This window comes from Mustela erminea, chromosome 12, assembly GCF_009829155.1.
Source record: "Mustela erminea isolate mMusErm1 chromosome 12, mMusErm1.Pri, whole genome shotgun sequence".
Lineage (NCBI taxonomy): Eukaryota > Metazoa > Chordata > Mammalia > Carnivora > Mustelidae > Mustela > Mustela erminea.
The window spans coordinates 83,597,612-83,618,531 of NC_045625.1; the positions used below are offsets into that span (position 1 = coordinate 83,597,612).

Genomic DNA, 20,920 nt, shown 5'->3' on the forward strand with positions numbered 1-20,920 from the left:
ATACTCTCAATAGATGCTAAAAAAGCATTTGACAATGTACAGCATCCTTTCTTCATCAAAACTCTTCAAAGTGTAGGGATAGAGGGTACCTACCTTAATATCATCAAAGCCATCTATGAAAAACCCACAGCAAATATCATTCTCAATGGGGAAAAAACTTTTCCCCTAAGCTCAGGAACACTGCAGAGATGTCCACTGTCACCACTGCTATTCAACATAGTAGTAGTAGAAGTCCTAGCCTCAGCAATCAGACAATAAAAAGCAATAAAAGGCCTCTGAATCATCAAAGAAGAAGTCAAACTCTCACTCTTTGCAGATGATATGATACTTTATATGGAAAACCCAAAAGAATCCACTCCAAAATTTTTAGAACTCATATAGGAATTCAGTAAAGTGTCAGGATATATAATCAATGCACAGAAATCAGTTGTATTTCTATACACCAACAGAAAGACAAAAGAAGGAGAAATTAAGGAGTCGATGCCATTTACAAATGCACCCAAAACCATAAGATACCTAGCAATAAAGCTAACCAAAGAGGCAAAGAATCTGTACTCAGAAAAATATAAAGTACTCTTGAAGGAAACTGAGGAAGACACAATGAAATGGAAAAGCGTTCCATGCTTATGGACTGGAAAGACAAATATTGTGAAAATGTCTGTGCTACCTAAAGCAATCTACATGCAATCCCTATCAAAATACCATCCATTTTTTTTCAAAGAAATGGAAAAAAGAATCCTAAAATATATATGGAACCAGAAAAAAGCCCAAATAGCCAGAAGAATGTTGAAAAAGAAAGCCAAAGTTGGTGGCATCACAATTCCAGACTTCAAGCTCTATTACTAAGCTGTCATCATCAAGACAGTATGGTACTGGCACAAAAACAAACACATAGATCAATGGAACAGAATAGAGAGCCCATAAATAGACCCTCAACTCTATGGTTAATTAATTTTCAACAAAGCAGGAAATAATGTCCAATGGAAAAAAGACAGTCTCTTCAACAAATGGTGTTGGGAAAACTGGACAGCCACATGCAGAAGAATGAAACTGGACCATTTCCTTACACCACACACAAAAATAGACTCCATATGGATGAACGACCTCCATGTGAGACAGGAATCCATCAAAATCCTTGAGGAGAACACAGGCAGCAACCTCTTCAACCTCAGCCACAGCAACTTCTTCCTAGAAGCATCGCCAAAGGTAAGGGAAGCAAGGACAAAAATGAACTATTGGGACTTCATCAAGATCAAAACCTTTTGCACAGCAAAAGAAACAGTCAACAAAACCAAAAGACAATGAACAGGAGAATGGGAGAAGATATTTGCAAATGACATATCAGATAAAGGGCTAGTATCCAAAATCTAGAAAGAACTTATCAAACTCAACACCCAAAGCACAAATAATCTAATCAAAAAATGGGCAAAAGGACATGAACAGACATTTCTGCAAAGAAGTCATACAAATATCAACAGACATGTGAAAAAGTGTTCAAGATCACTTGGCAACAGGGAAATACAAATCGAAACCACAATAAGATACCACCTCACATCAGTCATAATGGCTAAAATTAACAAGTCAGGAAATGACAGCTGTTGGAGAGGATATGGAGAAGGGGAACCCTCCTACACTGTTGGTTGGAATGCAAGCTGGTGCAGTCACTCTGGAAAACACCATGGAGGTTCCTCAGAAAGCTGAAAATAGAGGTACCCTATGACCCAACAATCACACTACTGGGTATTTACCCCAAACATACAAATGTAATGATCTGAAGGGGCACGTGCACCCAAATGTTTATAGCAGCAGTGTCCACAATAGCCAAACTATGGAAAGAACCTAGATGTCCATCAACAGATGAATGGATAAAGAAGATGTGGTATGTGTGTGTATATATATCTAGTGGAATACTATGCAGCCATCAAAAGAAATCAAATCTTGCCATTTGCAATGATGTGGATGGAACCAGAGGGTATTTGCTAAGTGAAATAAGTCAATCAGATAAGACAATTGGAGAGGCAGAGTGGGGGGTTAGTGGGGTAGGGAAGGAAAAAATGAAACAAGATGGGACTGGGAGGGAGACAAACCATAAGAGACTCTTAACTTACACAACAGAGGGTTGGTGGGGGTGGAGAGGGTGATTGGGTTATTGACATTGGGGAGGGTATGTGCTATGGTGAGTGCTGTGAAGTGTGTAAGCTTGACGATGCACAAACCTGTACCCTCTGGGGCAAAAAAAAATATATTACATGTTAATAAAAAATAATTAATTTTAAAAATCAGGAAAAAATACAAATGATAAAGCAAATATCAAGTAGAAAATTCTGATAGGCTCTGTATTTGATGGTAATTGCTTAAGTATTTATCTGGACACTAAAGGCTATATATTATATATAATTTATAAGATTTAATGTTGTTTTTGAAAAATTGGTGGCCAAATACAATTTGTATTTACAAACACAAATTTATTTGGATTTATATTACAAATATAATATATTACAGCACTTAATCTTCTTTTTTGTATTACTTTTTAAAATTTAAATTCAATTAATTAACATACAGTGTATATTATTAGTTTCAGAGGTAGAGTTCAGTGATTCATCAGTCTTATATAACACCCAGTGCTCATTACATCCTCTGCCCTCTTAATGTCCATCACCCAGTTACTCTATCCCACCACCCACTGTCCCCTCAGCAGCCCTCAGTTTGTTTCTTATGATTAACAGTTTCTTATGGTTTTCCTCCCTGTTTTTATCTTGCTTTATTTTTCCTTCCCTTCTGTTATGCTCCTGTTTTCTTTCTTAAATTCCACATATGAATGAAGTCACATAATTGTCTTTCTCTGAATAACTTATTTCACTTAGATAATACCCTCTAGTTCCAACCACATTATTGCAAATGGCAAGATTTCTTTTCTGATGGCTGAGTAATATTCCATTGGGTACATATACCACATCTCTTTTACTTACTCATCTATTGATGGGCATAAGAGCTTTTCCCGCACTTTGGCTACTGTAGACATTGCTGCTATAAACTTTGGGGTGCAAGTGTCCCTCTGAATCACTACATTTGTATCATTGGGGTAAATACCCAGTAGTGTGATTGCTGGGTCATAGGATAGCTCCATTTTCAATTTTTTGAGGAACCTCCATGACGTTTTCCAGAGTGGCTGCACCAGCTAACATTTCCACCAACAGTGTGAGAAAGTTCCCCCTTCTCTGCATCCTTGTCAACATCTGTCATTTCCTGGCTTATTAATTTTAGCCATTCTGACCAGTTTGAGATATTGTCTCATTGTGGTTCTGATTTGTAGTTCCCTGATACCAAGTGATGTGGTGCATTTTTTTTCATGTGTTTGTTGGCCATTTGTATATCTTCTTTGGAGAAATGTCTGTTTGTGTCTTCTACCCATTTCTTGATTGGATTTATTTGTACTCTGCATGTTAAGTTTGTTAAGTTCTTTGTAGATTTTGGATACTAGCCCTTTATCTGGTTAGACATTTGCAAGTATCTTCTCCCATTCTGTAAGTTGTCTCTTGGTTTTGTTGACTGTTTTCTTCGCTGGGCAAAAGCTTTTTATCTTGATGAAGTCCAATAGTTCATTTTTGCCTTTGTCTCCCTTGTCTTTAGAGACATGCTTAGCAGGTCAGAGAAACTGCTGCCTTTACTCTTCTCTAGGATTTTGACAAATTCCTCTCTCACATTGAGGTCTTTCATTCATTTTGAGTCTATTTTTGTGTAGGGTGTAAGAAAATGGTCCAGAGTCATTCTTCATGTGGCTGTCTGATTTTCCCAACACCATTTGTTGCGATCTCTCTCTGTCAAATAAATAAATAAAATCCTTAAAAAAAAAAGAATTTTTAAAGGTTTTATTTATTTATTTGACAGAGGGAGAGAGAGATCACAAGCAGGCAGAGAGACAGGCAGAGAGAAGGGGAAGCAGGCTCCCCGCGGAGCAGAGAGCATGATGCGGGGCTCGATCCCAGGACCCTGAGATCATGTCCTGAGCCAAAGGCAGAGGCTTAACCCACCGAGCCACCCAGGTGCCCCTGGGGTCTCTATTCTGTTGCATTGGTCTATGTCTGTTTTTGTGCCAGTACCATACTGTGTCAAAGATTACAGCTTTGTAATAGAGCTTGAAGTCTTTTATTTTATGCCACTAGCTTTGGTTTTCTTTTCTTTCTTTCTTTTTTTTTTTTTTTAAGATTTTATTTATTTATTTGACAGAGATCACAAGCAGACAGAGAAGCAGGCGAGGGGTGGGGGGAAGCAGGCTCCCCACTGACCAGAGAGCCCAATGTGGGGCTCGATCTCAGGACCCTGAGATCATGACCTGAGCCGAAGGCAGAGGCTTAACCCACTGAGCCACCCCCCAGCTTTGGTTTTCTTTTTCAACATTCTTTTGGCTATTCAGGATCTTTTCTGGTTCCATACAAATTTTAGGATTATTTTTTCCAGCTTCATGAAAAATGTTGATGGTATTTTTATAGGGATTACACTGAATATATAAATTGCTGTAGGTAGCATAGACATTTTTTTAAAAGATTTTATTTATCTAGGCAGAAAGAGGAAAGCAAGCTACCCGCTGAGCAGAGAGCCTGATGCAGAGCTCGATCCCAGGACCCTGAGATCATGACCTGAATCGAAGGCAGAGGCTTAAACCACTGAGCCACCCAGGTTCCCCATAGACATTTAAACACTATTTGTTCTTCCAATCCATGAGCATGAAACATTTTTTTCATTTTTGTCTTCCTCAACTTCTTTCATGAGTGTCCTCTAGTTTTCAGAGTATAGATCCTTTGCCTTCTTGGTTAGGTTCATTCCTAGGTATCCTATAGTTTGTGGTGCAATTGTAAATGGGATTGATTCCTTCATTTCTCTTTCTTCTGTCTCATCATTAGTGTATAGAAATGCTACTTATTTCTGTGCATTGATTTTATATCCTGTCACATTGCTGACTTCCTTTATAAATTCTAGCAATTTGCAGTCTTTTGTATTTTTCACATAGACTATCATATCATCTGTAAAGAATGAGAGCTTATTTTTTTGCTGATTCAGATGGCTTTTATTTCTTTTTGTTGTCTGATTGTTGAGGCTAGGACTTCTAATACTATGCTGAACAACAGTGGTGAGAGTGGACATCCCTGCCATATTCCTGACCTTAGGGGAAAAGCTCTCAGTTTTTCCCCACTGAGAACGATATTTGCTGTGGGGTTTTCACATATGGCTTTTATGATGTTGAGGTATGTTCCTTCTATCCTTACACAGTGAAGAGTTTCAATTAAGAAAAGATGATGTACTTTGTCAAATGCTTTTTCTGCATCAATAGAGAAGATCATATGGTTCTGGATCTTTCTTTAATTAATGTAGTGTAACACACTGATTGATTTGTGGATACTGGACCACCCTTGCAACCAAGGAATAAATCCTACTTGGTCATGGTGAATAATTCTTTTAACGTACTGTTGGATCCTACTGGCTAATATCTTGGTGAGAAATTGACATCCATGTTCATCAGAGATACTGATCTTTAATTCTTTTTGGCAAGGCCTTGGTCTGGTTTGGGGATCAAGGTAATACTGGCCTCACAGGATGACTTTGGCAGTTTTCTTTCCATTTCTATTTTTTGAAACAGCTTCAGAAGTATAGGTATTAATTCTTCTTTAAATGTTTGGTAGAATACCTCATGGTCCAGCCCCAGACTCTTGTTTTGTTGGGAGATTTTTTTTTTTTTAAGATTTTATTTATTTATTTGACAGAGAGAAATCACAAGTAGATGGAGAGGCAGGCAGAGAGAGAGAGAGAGGGAAGCAGGCTCCCTGCTGAGCAGAGAGCCCGATGCGGGACTCGATCCCAGGACCCTGAGATCATGACCTGAGCCGAAGGCAGCGGCTTAACCCACTGAGCCACCCAGGCGCCCTTGTTGGGAGATTTTTGATTATTGCTTCAGTTTCCTTGCTGGTTATGGATCTGTTCATGTTTTCTATTTCTTCCTTGTTCAATTTAGAAATAAAATATGGAACTGAAAAACATAATGGAAGGACTTGGGAGATAAAGTTGAGGAAACCTCCCAGAACAGAGCACAAAACAAAGAAAGAGAACATCGGTGGTAGGGGCAGAGGGGAGAATCAGATAACTAAAGAACTAGTTCAGTAGGTTCAATACTTAAAAATAACCATTTTGGAAAGAAAGGAAGGCAGCAATAACAGAGGAAATCACTCAAGAAGTTATTTCCCAGAATTAAAGGACTCAAGTTTCCAGATTAAGAGGATCCGCCAGGAACCCAGCACAATAGAAGAAAATAGTCCCACATCAAGACTCAATATTGCAAAACGTAAAAACACTGATGATAAGCCAAAGGCCCGAAAAGCCTCCTGAAAAGAAAAAGGAAAGATTTCATATCATCAATTAAAAATCACAATAGCATCAGATTTCCCAAGTTCGATGTGATGGCTATAAGGCAATGCAGCCATGCCCTGAAACTTCTGAAAGGAAATAATATCTATTGTAGAGTTCTATATCCAGATAATATCAATTAAGAGAAGGAAATAAGAAAGGCATTTCCAGGTATGCAATGCCTCAACACATTTACTTCCTATCACTTTTCTTTCAGAGCTTCTGGAGATTGGGTTCCTGCAAAAGGAATTTTGTAAATCACAAAAATGCAAGACAAAGGATCCAGATAGAAGGAGAGTCAACACAAGGGAAGGATAAAGAGAATAACTAGAATGATGATAAGGATAAGAGCAACTCAGAAAGGAACCCATGCAGAGCAGAGCAAATCAGGAGCATGAGATGAGAAGCTTTAGACTCTGGGAGAGGATGGGGGTTAGTAGTGGTAAATACAGCTAACAAAAACTATGCAATACAAAAACAAAGGAAATAAAAGAATTGTGCTGTTAGAAAATATAACTACAGTATTTTACATGGCTCAGCAGTGTTCTATAATGGAGACACTGGATACTGATCTCACCAAAATGATGATATAATTAGTTGAGGGAAGTGTGCTTGGATTTAGTGAATGGAGAGGGTGAAAGAGAGTTGGTGGGGAGGTGGGCTTAGATTCTTTTCAAATAAACTTTGAACTACTTGACTGCTTAAACTATATGTGTGTGCACTGATCAAAATAGATTTTGCGGGGGCACCTGGCTGGCTCAGTTGGTTAAGTATCTGTCTTTGGCTTAGGTCATTATCTCAGGGTTCTGGGATCGAGCTCCACGTCAGGTTCCCTGCTCAGTGGGAAGTCTGCTTTTCCCTCTCCCTCTCCCTCTGCTTCTCCCCTCCACCTATACTCTCTTTTTCTCTCTCAAATATATATTTTTTAAAAATAGATTTTTTAAAATGACTACAATTAACCATCCATTCCACACATAAATAGACATCGTCTCCGACTCATTTTTTTCACCACTATCTTCATTTGCTTCAAAAGAGAGAAGTTACCAGGACAGGGAACTGGGGAGAGGTTGCACAAAATGCAAGAAGAGGAGTGTGAGATCCAGGCTTCCAGTTATTGAATGAATAAATCATGCAGATGAAAGGTGCAGCATAAGGAATATAGTCTACTGTATTGTAATAGCATTGCATGGTGACAGATGGTAGCTACATGTGTGGTGAGCAGAGCATAACATATAGAACTGTCAAATCACTCTGTCGTTCACCTGAAACTATCCTAACAATATGTGTCAACTACACTTCAATTAAAAATGATATATATATTTTTTTTTTAACTAAATAAGAAAAAAGAGAGAGAGAAGTTAAAACTGTGAGGTTTTCCAGAACATTCCAAATATCTGAACATACACATGTTGTGTGAATATCTACGAATCCAATCTTCCTCATAATCTCAGAAACCCAGCATGGGTAGAGTTCTCCTTAATATTTCTCATCCACCAAATGGGAGAAGACCAGGACTTTACCTCCGTGCATCGCATCAACTCGGATCTTCAGTTGGCCAGGCCCTGTCAGCAAACTCTTGATGGCATTAAAATCAAAGATGGTCCGAAGGAGGTTGAGATAGATATCTACTGGGTCCACTATCTCCACTAAGGATAGAAGAGTAAAGAGAAATATCATTGACCATACCCATGAAAATACTGGGAAGTGTAAAAAAGAATCACTACCCTAATAGCATGAAGTTCTGACCACAATCCCATTATAACCCTAGCCATCATGCAGGAAGCCAAGTATCCATTTATACACTAAGTCACAAAATTAAGGCACAATCAAGATCCTACAAACTGGGCACCTGGGTGGCTCAGTTGGTTAAGCAACTGCCTTCAGCTCAAGTCATGATCCTGGAGTCCCAGGATCAAGTCCCACATCAGGCCCTCTGCTCATCAGGGAGCCGGCTTCTCCCTCTGCCCCTGGCCCCTTTCATGCTCACTCTCTCTCTCTCTCTCTCAAATGAATAAAATATGCACCCTTTTATCCCATCTTCCTTCCACCACATCCCTCCCAACGAAGGCACACAGCTCAATGCTAAGAGACATCTTGGCACATCCAGGTGCCTCTCCTGTGGAGGTAAGCCAAAGAATCACTCAGGGGGCTTAAAGGGTCACTTTAGCAGTGGCCCTTTTGGGGTCACTTTTTTGGCCCTTATTTTCTAAATGCCATTTTGCCAACCAAATCCAGGGTTAGAATTGGTGATGAAGGAAACATTCCTGAGTTTGTACTGTGTGCCCAACCCAGTACCCATTTCAGGCTGAATGCCAAATATTTAGAAACCTTCATTAAACATAAGTATTCTTCAATGTTTGGCACCGCCCAGTGACCAGGAACCCAAAACTAGTCTTTTCCACTTATTTGACAGATATACACAATGCAAAATCCATTATATTTTTCAAACTTGGCTATCAACATATAATTAATACTAAGAAAGTATTTTCCTAGAATACTAGATATTTGACTCTTTTAGCATGAAAATTTGTCCATAAACCCTGCTTTTAAGTTCATAGTTAAATTTTGAAACATATGTATGTTGTTTTTCAAAATTTTCAAATACATACTACTTTGGAATTCTGAAATACTTAAACTTGCACAAAGGAAATTACCAATCCACTTTTAATAATTTTCAGTAAATTCCAGCTATAATATTTAATGGATGGAATGTTATATGTTATAATTAGATAGATGAAACTATTCCTTCACCTGGTCAAATACCATCTAAAAATATTTTTCAGGGGCATCTGGGTGGCTCAGTGGGTTAAGCCTCTGCCTTCAGCTCAGGTCATGACCTCAGGGTCCTAGGATCGAGCCCCACATCAGGCTCTTTGCTCAGCAGGGAGCCTGCTTCCCCTGTCTCTCTCTGCCTGCCTCTCTGCCTACTCGTGATCTCTGTCAAATAAATAAATCAACTATTTTTAAAAATAAATAAAAATATTTTTCCTTGCACTTAAGTTAATATAGTATGTATGCCCATTTAAATATAATGTAATTATTTTTGCATTAACACAAATCATTCTTAATCTTTTGGCCTGAGAATAATATTAATTCATACAATAAAGAATTAATCTTTATGAAATGTATATGTAAAATGGTTAAAATGGTAAACTTTATGTATATTACACCATAATAAAAAATTACTATATGAAATAAAAGATCATATTCTTTTAGACATAGAAGTCTTACTCCACAATATGGGATAATATTTTTAGCTATTTTATTCTGGTTCTTTAATTCTTGAACCACTTGCCTAAATACAGTTGGTATTCATAGCAGATAACACATAGTAAACAGAAATGTAAAAAACAAGGAGGCAAGTAAAATTCAGTGAAAATTGAAAGTTCATATCAAATAGTTCAGGCTCTTGAACCCTTAAGGTGAAATGCCAAGGAATGATGTGTTTGCAATTAACTCAAAGGCTTGCTCAACATTTAAAACACCAAGAACACAGCACATAAATTATCCCAAACAATTATCTTCAAATTCTTCTTGGGAACCAGGGACTAGGAGCCAGGAAGCTCTTCTACCCACCTCCTGGTATCCACAGCATCTTAGAAATTTCATCAAATTAGCAATATGGCGGCAGAAACAGCCTGAACCTGAGTTCATCAATGAGACCAATGATTTAGGTCTCCTGGGCAAGCATAAAAATTGTGCAGAAGTAAGTAAATTATTTGTAACTTCTTCCTGATGGTAATGTCTGATTTTTCCCAGTCATCTTATTGTCCAATTTTTCCAAATATATATAAATGAGCATATTTAAATCCATTTCATCTACTATGCCCCCGTTTATGGATGTCAAACCACTGTGTGTTCATATATGTGTGTGTGCTCCCAGCGAGATTAATAAAAGGAGACACCATTATTTCCAGTATCACATGGCTTCTGATGAATTTCTGCTGGTTATCTAAGCGAGCAATTGACTCAAAATCCTTCAAGAAGAAGATCCTAGTGTTGGCTTAACAGTGTAACACCTCAATGTCCATTTCAAGCTCTCCCCTGCTTGTCACTTCAATGCCATGCGGCTGCGAGCCTGGTATTTAATCTTTTCAGCTAAATTAATTTATTTGTCAAACAAGGAAAATATTTTAACACAGACTGTATTTAAGCGTATAGGACATTAAAGGAGTAAAAAGTTGGTTTGTGGCTAATTGTATATGTTCTAGGAAAAAGCAATAGGGTAAAAGGGGGGACTAATATGCATATACATGATATTAGTAATGTTATATGGTTCAGTATTAATCTGTAAAATTAAAAGTTATAATCCGAGCACTTCAGAAGTTTCAATCAGTCTACACTGTAGGATATTTGGGGCAATTTCATTCCATTCTTTGCCTAATCCATTTGGTGTTTACTGAGTTCCTTTCAAAAATCTCCTCACATAGTGCTTGATACAGAATGGTGATCTCTCCCGCATTGAATCAAGGTAAACAGCGTGGTTTTGGCTTGGAAAGAAATCGCCTACCTTCCATGGGAAATTTTAGTAACCCCATTACCTTGATGGTTCTCTTCTTCACTGTATAAAATACTCCAGTATCTTCACCGTAATGGAATAGAAAAGTGAAGACATGTTTTGGCGACTCATAGCCTATTCTTGGGATGCCATAAGGGAGTCAGCTGTGACATTTTTCCAATGTTGAAAGTGATCTAGAATTTGGGAAGTCATTTTTGAAATTGCCAGTCCTGAATATCTTGGCTGCTCCCACTTCCCCATGCACCACAGTCATATTACATCTGTTTATCAAGTCACTCCCAAAATAGACCATCCAGGGGTGCCTAGGTGGCTCAGTGTGTTAAGCCGCTGCCTTCGGCTCAGGTCATGATCTCAGGGTCCTGGGATCGAGTCCCACATCGGGCTCTCTGCTCAGCAGGGAGCCTGCTTCCCTTCCTCTCTCTCTGACTGCCTCTCTGCCTACTTGTGATCTCTCTCTGTCAAATAAATAAATAAAATCTTTATAAAAAAAAAATAGACCATCCAATCACTTTGGGGTGTGCCCTCCCATGCGGGAAGCAGAGTCACCGCCACCCATGGAATGACTCTGACTTCTTCAAAATGTAATCTATTACCTCTAAATGGCTTGAATTTGTTCTCCAGGTCAAATTCTTGTCTTCCAAGCCGAGACAGGTCAATTCGAAGATCAGGGCATATGGCATATTCCTCGATTGTTTTGCTGATCTGGTAGATTTTGTCTGAGACCACATCTGGTGCAGGACCTGCATTTGGAAATAGCACACCACCAAAACTAAATTTTTTAAAAAGCATCTGCAACTTCAATCAGAAGCATGTTCCCTCCTTCACCATTAAGCAAAAGAAAGATTCATTTGTTCTCGAAAAAATGGACAACAGTTCACAGTTCTATAGTTCTTCATAGTCCCTGTGTTGTATTCACCCACGATGAAGGAAATTTGGTCAGCCTCACCTGTTCTATGTAGGCTAATAACCCATATGTTTGTTTATCTGAATCCATTTCTGAGCAATGATACATCTTCCCTAAAAATAGGTTCACACCTGCCGGGGAGACCCAGTTATGTAATCAGCTTTTTTCAGGATATGAGACACCAACAGGATATGCACTTGACAGAAGTGAGGGATTCCAGATTTAAACTGCAGCCTCTCAAGTGCACCTAGAGAAAGAACACACGAGTTCTACTCCCAGGTCAGCTGCCTTGTTGAGGCAGGAGCTTGCGAGGGTTAAATGCTTTCCCTGACTCAGGCTCCCTAGTGACATCCAAGTTTTTAAAATGAGGTTTAAGTAAAAATATTTGATGTGTTTCCTCACAAGATCAAGAGGACAATTAGGCTGTGAAAGACTTTAAATGAACATGAAATAAAAAATTGTCCCCCTTTCAGCTTCTTTTTAAATTTTGTTTTGTGCTGCAAGTCACTTTAGATTTTTTGCAATAAGTTTGGAAATCAAATGAGTACAGTGCAAGATCTGAAATATCAAAGAGAGACAATAGATAGGTTTTATATGAGATATACTTGCCAACTCAACTGTAAATTTCAGCCAAAAGGAAATCAAGAAATAATTTCTTTTCTATCCCAATCCTTCAAGCTACACTGTCCAGGACAGTAGTCGTTAATGGTATACAGCTATTGAGCACCTGAAATGTGACTAGTGAAATTGATATGTGTTGTAACTGTAAACTACACATCAAATTTTGAACAGTTCATAGAAAAAAATGTTAATAGGTTACATTTGACTTTTATAGTAACTTGATGAAATAATATTTTCAGTATACGAGGTTTAAAAATGCATTGTTCATGGGGTGCCTGGGTGGCTCAGTAAGTTAAAGCCTCTGCCTTTGTCTTGGGGCATGATCCCAGGATCCTGGGATAGAGCCCCACATTGGACTCTCTGCTTAGCAGGGAGCCTGCTTCCCTTCCTCTCTGTCTGCCTGCCTCTCTGCCTACTTGTAATCTCTGTCAAATAAATAAATAAAATCTTAAAAAAAAAATACATTGTTCATTTCACCTTTTTTTTTTTTTTTACTTCTTCATGTGGCTACTAGAAAGTTTAAAATCCTGACTCACAATATATTTCTATTAGGCAACTCACAATGTATTTCAAAAACATAGCACTATTTTTGTCTCCCCATAAATGCTCATTGAATACATAAAAAGAAATACTACCCAAACACAACAAACTATACACATTAACTATGAGCAGATTTTTTTGTATATCAATTACACCTCAAGAAAGCTGTCTTAAAAATAAAGGAAGGGCAAGGTCCCCATTCTACTGCATGGGAAAGAGGCCTAATAGATTTTAACCATATTTCCTTGTCCTTTAGGAAAAGCAAAGGTTGCAAAGAAAAAAAAAAAAAAAAAAAAGTCCCTCCTCCTCCACTCCACACTACTTTTTATCCTTCCACAAAATGTAAAACAGTAAAGAGCCTTGTTCTGTCTTTGCCTTTCCTATGCTTGTCCAGTTGGAGAATGCATGAATATCTCCCTGCTCCCTTAGGTGCCACTGTATTCTTTGACTGTGTCCCTCACTTTTAAAAGCCTGATTTGAGGGGCGCCTGGGTGGCTCAGTGGGTTAAAGCCTCTGCTTTCGGCTCAGGTCATGATCCCAGGGTCCTGGGATCGAGCCCCACATCAGGCTCTCTACTCAGTGGGGAGCCTGCTTCCTCCTCTCTCTCTGCCTGCCTCTCTGCCTACTTGTGATCTCTGTCTGTCAAATAAATAAATAAAATATTAAAAAAAAAAAGACTGATTTGATGACAAAGCACACTGGCTTCCAAAAGTAAAACAACTTCTAGCATGTTCGTTTTCTGTGATGCTACTCAACCACCTATGTCGTTAACCTAAAAAGTTCATCATCAACCTCTGCATCCATCAACTACTTCCAAGTTCCTTGACATCTTCTGCTCTAATGAGTTTTCTTCCTCATTTTAGTCAGTGGCAGGTAAAGTCATATCTTAAATATTATTGCCTCTTGAAATCTTTTCAAAAATATCAAATTTGAGTGTCTTCTGCCCATAAATTCCTTATCTGCCAGCTACCTCCTCCACACCTCCACTGAACCTGCTCTTTCCTGTACTGATGCCCATCATCGCTTGGTTAATCCCAGACTATCAGTCCCTTCTGGTTTCACGGGTCTCTAATCCTAGGCAGGACCTAAGATCCACTGTCTGAGCCATACCTTTGTTAGCATAATAACATGAGTCTACATTTATTGAAACTTACATATACCACATTTCACACTTTACATGGAATTCAACATGCATAGAAAGCAGATGAAATAGGAGTTATTATTATCATCAGTTGCCAAATGGGGAAACTGAAATTTGAAGAGGAAGAGATCCTTAACCAAGGCCCCTTCACTGGTAATAGACAGAGGCTGGATTTTGAATCCTAATAGTCCGATGCCAGCTCAGACACCTGTAACAAGTACCATTCCTCCGTGCCTCCACAGCCGTTCCCCAACCCTGGGACATCACCATCATCTGTCCCCACTGCTACAATTTTCAGACTCCCACATATTGCTGGAGGTAGTCAAAAATTACACCAAGTGGCTCCCCCTAAAAATGAGGCTGCTTACCTTTACGACTTCTCATGCATGAATCATCAACACACTTCCCATAGTACCTTTTACAGAATATGTCCCCAAGTCCTGCCTCTCCTTGTCCCATTATCTTACCACACAATCTTTCTTCTTACTTTCTTTTTGGAACAGGTATAGCAACTATTACCCCAAACTTTCATTCTGCACCCCTCAGAATTGTTTCTTTCCCCATCCTTGTGATCTTATCCAGAAGTCTTGCCCTCTTCCCAGAATCTAGGCTCTAACTGAGCTCCACACCTTAAGAATTCTGTGACACTAGTCAAGCTTTTTAAACCATTTAATTCCTCAGTGACTTCATTGGGTTGTTACGAGGATTAAATGAGAAAAGGTATGTAAAGTTCTGAGTATGGTGCCCAGCACATTATAAGATTCCAAAAAATCCAGTATCTTTATTATGGATTCCATTTCGCCTCTAGCATCTTCCCCTCTACTTAAAAACATCCTCAGAATGGTCCTGTCCTCTAAATGCACTTTAAAAGGAACATAGTTCCAGATGTGTCCTAGTTCCCTGGCTGTGCCTACTAATTCCGTAGACACTTAGTCTTTTTTTTTTTTTTTAAAGATTTCTTCATTTATCTGAGAGAGAGAGAGCTCGTGCACGAGTGGGGGGAGGGGCTGAGGAAGAGAGAAAGAGAGAGAGAAACAGACTCCCCACTGAGCATGGGGCCCTATAAGGGGCTCAACACTGCTGGATTCCAGGATCCGGAGATCATCAGCTGAGCCCAGATCAAGAGTCAGACGTCCGACCAACTAACCACCCAGGTGCCCCAAGACACGTAGCCTTTTAATTCATTCCATAAAATGTATCTATATGACACACAATGAAAAGAGATGAATGTCTCTTCAAGGAAAGAAATTATGGTAAAATGGATTCTTCCTTGAGTAGGAAGAAACCAACTGAATCTTTCTATGCCATTAGGAATGTTAGCTTCATTCATGATGCCAAGACATGCAAATATAAAGAATTAAGCATAAGAGAGGGACTTCCAATACAGTTAAACGCCAAAATCTATGGCTGAATACATCTCATTTCCCCCCTGTACTTCAGTCTACAAAATGGGTATTTAAATAATATCTTCTCCTTTTATGCCTCACAAGATATCACAGAGATGACTGAGATATTTTTGTAAGATATGAAATCAAATATAAATTCCAAATACTTACTTTAGTAAGCGTTGTCTAGTTTGGCAACTTTTAAATCACATTTCTCTACAAATTGCCACTTTCTGAGCCCGTTCAATTTCCCATGTTAACAGCATATAGAATACCTGAATCTTGCCTGTTTTTTCCTGAAATCCTCAAGGGCTGCTGCAAGACTAGATGAGGTCCTCGGTATGCTTTTTAATGAAACGAAACTTCTTGAAGTACATGACAGTTCATAAAGGTGGGGTTTTTTAAAAATACACTTGATGTGAGTGAAGTTCATTTGTTTGGATAACGTCCAAAATGGCTTCAAGGAGGGGGGGAATAATATTCTGGCCAAAAATAATTCATAAAGGTAACTATTGTTGGTGAGAATTATCTGCTCCTGCAGAAATGCAGACTCAGAGTTCTATATTAAGACTAAGAGACTTAACAACCAAATGTAATGCATAGTTCTTGGATGAATCCTGGTTTGAATAAAACAGCTATAAATAGGGCGCCTGGGTGGCTCAGTAGGTTAAGCCACTGCCTTCGGCTCAGGTCATGATCCCGGAGTGCCAGGATCAAGTCCTGCATTGGGAGTCTGCTTCTCCCTCTGACCTTTTCCCCTCTCTTGCTCTCTCTCTCTTGCTCTGTCTCTCAAATAAGTAAATAAATTCTCTTTTTAAAAAAACAGCTATAAATAACATTTTGGAGGCAACTGGAAAATTCTGAATATAGATTAGATTTTAGATGATATTAGAGAATTTGTATTATTTTTGCTAGGTGTGATAATGTAGTTATGTTAGAATATGTCTTTCTTTTAAGAGATGTATTCTGAAATATTTAGGTATAAAATGTCTTCATGCTAATTTACCTTAAAATTCTTTAGGGGGAATAAGTGCAAAATGGAAAAGCAAAGTAATGGACACAAGCTACCCATTTATTATTCTCATCTTTATATATGTTTAAAAATTTGTTAATTCACCCCATACACATATTCCACTGCACAAAGACCTCTAAACTATACATTTCTGTAAATAGAAGAAATAGTGAAATAATTCTAAGCATTTCAGGGACAGAAAGTCAACACTATAAGGAAGAAAGATGTCTACAGGTTATGCTAAAAAAAATCATTTGTCTAGCCTTGAGCAGCCATGTGAACTTGAGCAAATCAATAACAGCCTCTGGGGGATTTATTTCTTCATCTATAAAATGACAGAAATGGACTAAATGACTTAGAGGGTTTCTTCCAGCTTTTAAATCCAGAGTCCTTCCATATCAGATAAGCATCCATGAGATCAAGTGGCTTAAGATCTCATTAGTCCACTTCCTTGTCATGTCACCTCAAGGGTTGTGGTGGTTCGTTCGTGCGTTCGTTTTATATGTCATTCCGACCTGGCCACAGGGTGCCCAGATATTTGGTTAAACCTTATTCCCATGTGTCTATAGGCCTGTTTCTGGATGAGATTAGTATATGAATCAGTAGACTGAGGACAGGAAAGCCCAATGTAGTGGCCTTATCCAACCCACTGATGGTGGGGTTTTTTTAAAATACACTTGATGTGAGTGAAGTTCATTTGTTTGGATAACGTCCAAAATGGCTTCAAGGAGGGGGGGAATAATATTCTGGCCAAAAATAATTCATAAAGGTAACTATTGTTGGTGAGAATTATCTGCTCCTGCAGAAATGCAGACTCAGAGTTCTATATTAAGACTAAGAGACTTAACAACCAAATGTAATGCATAGTAAACAGCATATAGAATACCTGAATGTACAGAACCTGAATGTTCTGTAAAGCCTGGACAGAACAAGAGGCTAAGTGAGGGAGAATTCACTCTCTCTACCTGCTTTCCAGCTGAGACACTGGTCCTCTCTGGCCGTGGAACCCGGACTCGGACTGGAACTTACACCGTCAGTTCTGCTGTTTCTCAAGCCTTTGGACTCAAACCAGAACTCCACCATCAGCTCTCCTGGGTCTAGAGGTCTCAGGACTTTTCTGCCTCCATAATCACATGAGCCAACCCCTCTCTGGACCCTGGGGCAGGTGAGGCTGCATGCAGGCCCTTTAAGAGCTGTCTCTCAGTTCGCCACAGCCCCAAGGGTCAAGGGCATGAGCCAGTTGGTCTTCCAAGACAGATGTGTTGGGGGCACATCTCTCAGGTGACAGTCTTAAGAAATGGAGTACCCAATGTAGAGTACGAGCCTTCCCTCTCTCAGACAGAAGCTTGGGATTTTGCATTCTCCCCAATGGTGGACTATTTGGCCAGCAGTGAGGTTTATGGTGAGGTGGTGTCCCAACTTCTCACACCCACTTTTCCCTCTCATTTGCCTTGTGTAAAGGGGCTGCTCTGCTTGTTTTTAGGTTTTTTTCAGAGGAAAGTGATCCATCTTTCTGTAGATGCAGCGTGTCCATGACAGGAGGTGAGTTCTGGATGTTCCTACATCACCATCTTGAACCAGAACCCAGCCCATTCCTCATAATAAATCTCTGTACAGCCCACTGTTCTGGTCCTCTGGAGAAACCTGACTAGTACAGCACTTCACTGGAACTTTCTGTGCAATTTCTCCTCCACCCTGCTTGTCTACGACCAAAGGGTCACTGTAAGACTATGATAGCTGGGATACATAGGTGGCACAGTCAGTTAAGCGTCTGACTCTTGGTTTTGGCCCAGGTCTTTATCTCAGGGTTGTCAGGTCGAAGCCCACATCAGGCTCCGTGCTCAGTGCGAGTCTGCTTGAGATTCTCTCTCTCCTTCTCCCTCTGCCCCTCACCCTGCTCTCACACATGCTGTCTCAAATAAATAAATACATCTTTTTAAACAAATAAAACTATGACAACATAATAGGACAGAAATTGGGATGATTAAGGCAGATTCTAAGCCACATACCTCCATTGGCAACATTGAACTTCACTCCAAACTCTCCCCCTGGTCCTCCAGGGCAATGGCTGGCTGTTAAGATAATTCCACCAGCTGCCTTGATCTTCCTGATAATGCAGGAAACAGCAGGTGTTGACAAGATACCATTCTGCCCAATAATCAGCCGTCCAATCTAGATCAGCCAAAGAAAGAAATCAATCCAGTTACATGGAATCAGAGGCATTTCAATGGAAAGTGTCCCAAGCTCTGTTAAGACACCGTAAGTCACTTGGCAAAAGGAATTGAGTAGGCTTTGGGTTAGGGGGTGAAGGAGAGCTCTGGCATTGTCTCTCCTGCCCAATATCTCCAGCACCACCGGGGCACCCACGTCTAGAGGTCAATTACCAAACTGGATCAGCCTCATTGACTTTTAGTAATTTGAAACATCGGCTTTTGATGTTCAAGGGCTTGGCTTGAACTAGGCAAGAAGTTCTTAGTTTGTTACTGGCTTAGAAACGCTACACATGAACATACTAGAAATTCTAAGAAAAAGGAGTGCTTCTCTGCTTCACCTCCTTCCTCTCTGTTCCTCAGCACAAGCCCATACAGGAGGGACCTGGCTTACCATAGCCTCGTCGTCAGCGGGCGTATTGAACTGCCCTCTGAATAACCACTCTTATAGAGGCAAGAATTTTATTTCTGCCACTGACAACATGTGCTGGAGACAACACAAAAACTACCCAGTCATGCTAAGCAGAGATCTGGAGGTCATCCACGGGCGCAGGCAGTCTTTCTAGAGCTACAAAAAAGAAAGTCATATAACTCTGTAGAGTATGACTCTACAAGTCATACTCTACAAGAGCAAGACAAGAGTATGACTCTTGCTCTTAAAATAAAGACCAATGTCATCCAATCCAGTGGTTCTCAGATGTTACAACTCAGAATCCTAATGAAGCCTTAAAATTACCAATACTCAGACTGCATCTCGGACTAATTGTATTAGAATTTCTGGGGGGAGAATCAAGGCTTCATGGTCTTTAAAGCTCTACAGGTGATTTCAACATTCATCCGAGCTTAGTGATCAAGTCTCCTTGTTAAGAATCAGCAGCATGGGCATCCCCTATGAGCTTAGTAGAAGGGCTAAACCTCAAGGTCCACTCAAGACCCACTGAGGAAGAATCTGTTAAGAGGAAGAATCTGTTAAGTACCTTAACAAGATCCCCTCCCCCCCCTTCTAGTTAATTCATCTGTCCATCAAAATTTGAGAAGTACTGCTGTGGTCCACAAGGGAAGGCAAGCTCTAGCATGCAGCTCAACACCAAAATTACCCTGGACCCAACTACAGCAATGCTAGAAGTAGGTCACTGACCGAATAGGACAATGAAGGAAGATACAGGAAAAAAATGTACAAAAAGTGGGGGTGCCTGGGTGGCTCAGTGGGTTAAAGCCTCTACCTTCAGCTCAGGTCATGATCCCAGGGTCCTGGGATCGGGCCCCGCATCAGGCTCTCTGCTTGGCAGGGAGCATTCTCCACCCCACCCCCACTCTGCTGCCTCTCTGACTATTTGTGATCTCTGTCGAATAAACAAATAAAGTATTTAAAAAAAAAAAAGAAGAAGATTGTGCACCTGTGGCAGACTGGGTTCGCAGTCCCCAAAAATCAATGATCCCCTTCCACAGTCCAGACGGCTCTTTGAGGACGAACCTCCAGCCCCCTGCCAGGGACTACATTTCCCAGACCACCTTACATCTAGTGTGGCTGCATGACTGATTTCACAACAGATGATACACGAACATGAGAATGAGGACAGAAGTAATGCATGTGCCCCCTGTGCTCAGGATGGTAAGAAGCCTCCTCTCCACCATGTATTTCCAGAGACTTCCTTCCAGAGACTCAGCACAGGTGAGCACATAGCTCTAGGAGACACGGAGCCAGAAGACGGAAGCTAAGAGTCTTTGTTCACCAGCAATGCCCACAGTGGGCTATTATGTGAGTGAGAAATGACGTTCTACTATTTTTAAAGGAAATAAAAATGGTTTACTGTTAAAAGGGTTTATTTGCTCTAACAAATTATATTATCTTAAATGGTATAGAAGGAACACGGACAATGCTTGAATGCTAAGTCAAAAATGCAGAATAGAAAATAATTTTTATGCTATGACAACAACGTAAAGTTAAGGGGCGCCTGGGTGGCTCAGTCAGGTAAGCATCCGACTACTGATTTCAGTTCAAGTCTTGATCTCAAGGTTGTGAGTTCAAGCCCCATGCTGGGCTCCACACTGAGCATGGAACCTACTTTAAAAAAAAAAAAAAAAAAAACACAATGTAAAGTTATATTCACTTTGGGGCTACAATTTGGAAAAAATACAGAAATAAATATATACAATTTATTTATCAAGTAGTCATGATTATAGACCAACTT

General features: G+C 39.8%; 1 protein-coding gene across 1 annotated transcript in view; it reads right to left on the reverse strand.

Moving 5' to 3' along the window:
* PGM5 (phosphoglucomutase 5) overlaps positions 1–20,920 on the reverse strand; it is a 198,160-nt gene that overhangs the window by 161,377 nt on the left and 15,863 nt on the right. Inside the window, exons 2-4 of the mRNA XM_032307008.1 lie at positions 18,528–18,690; positions 11,509–11,655; positions 7,917–8,042 (exon numbers count right to left, since the gene is read on the reverse strand). Coding sequence (XP_032162899.1) covers positions 7,917–8,042; positions 11,509–11,655; positions 18,528–18,690 — 436 coding nt within the window. The remainder of the gene's footprint in view (positions 1–7,916; positions 8,043–11,508; positions 11,656–18,527; positions 18,691–20,920) is intronic.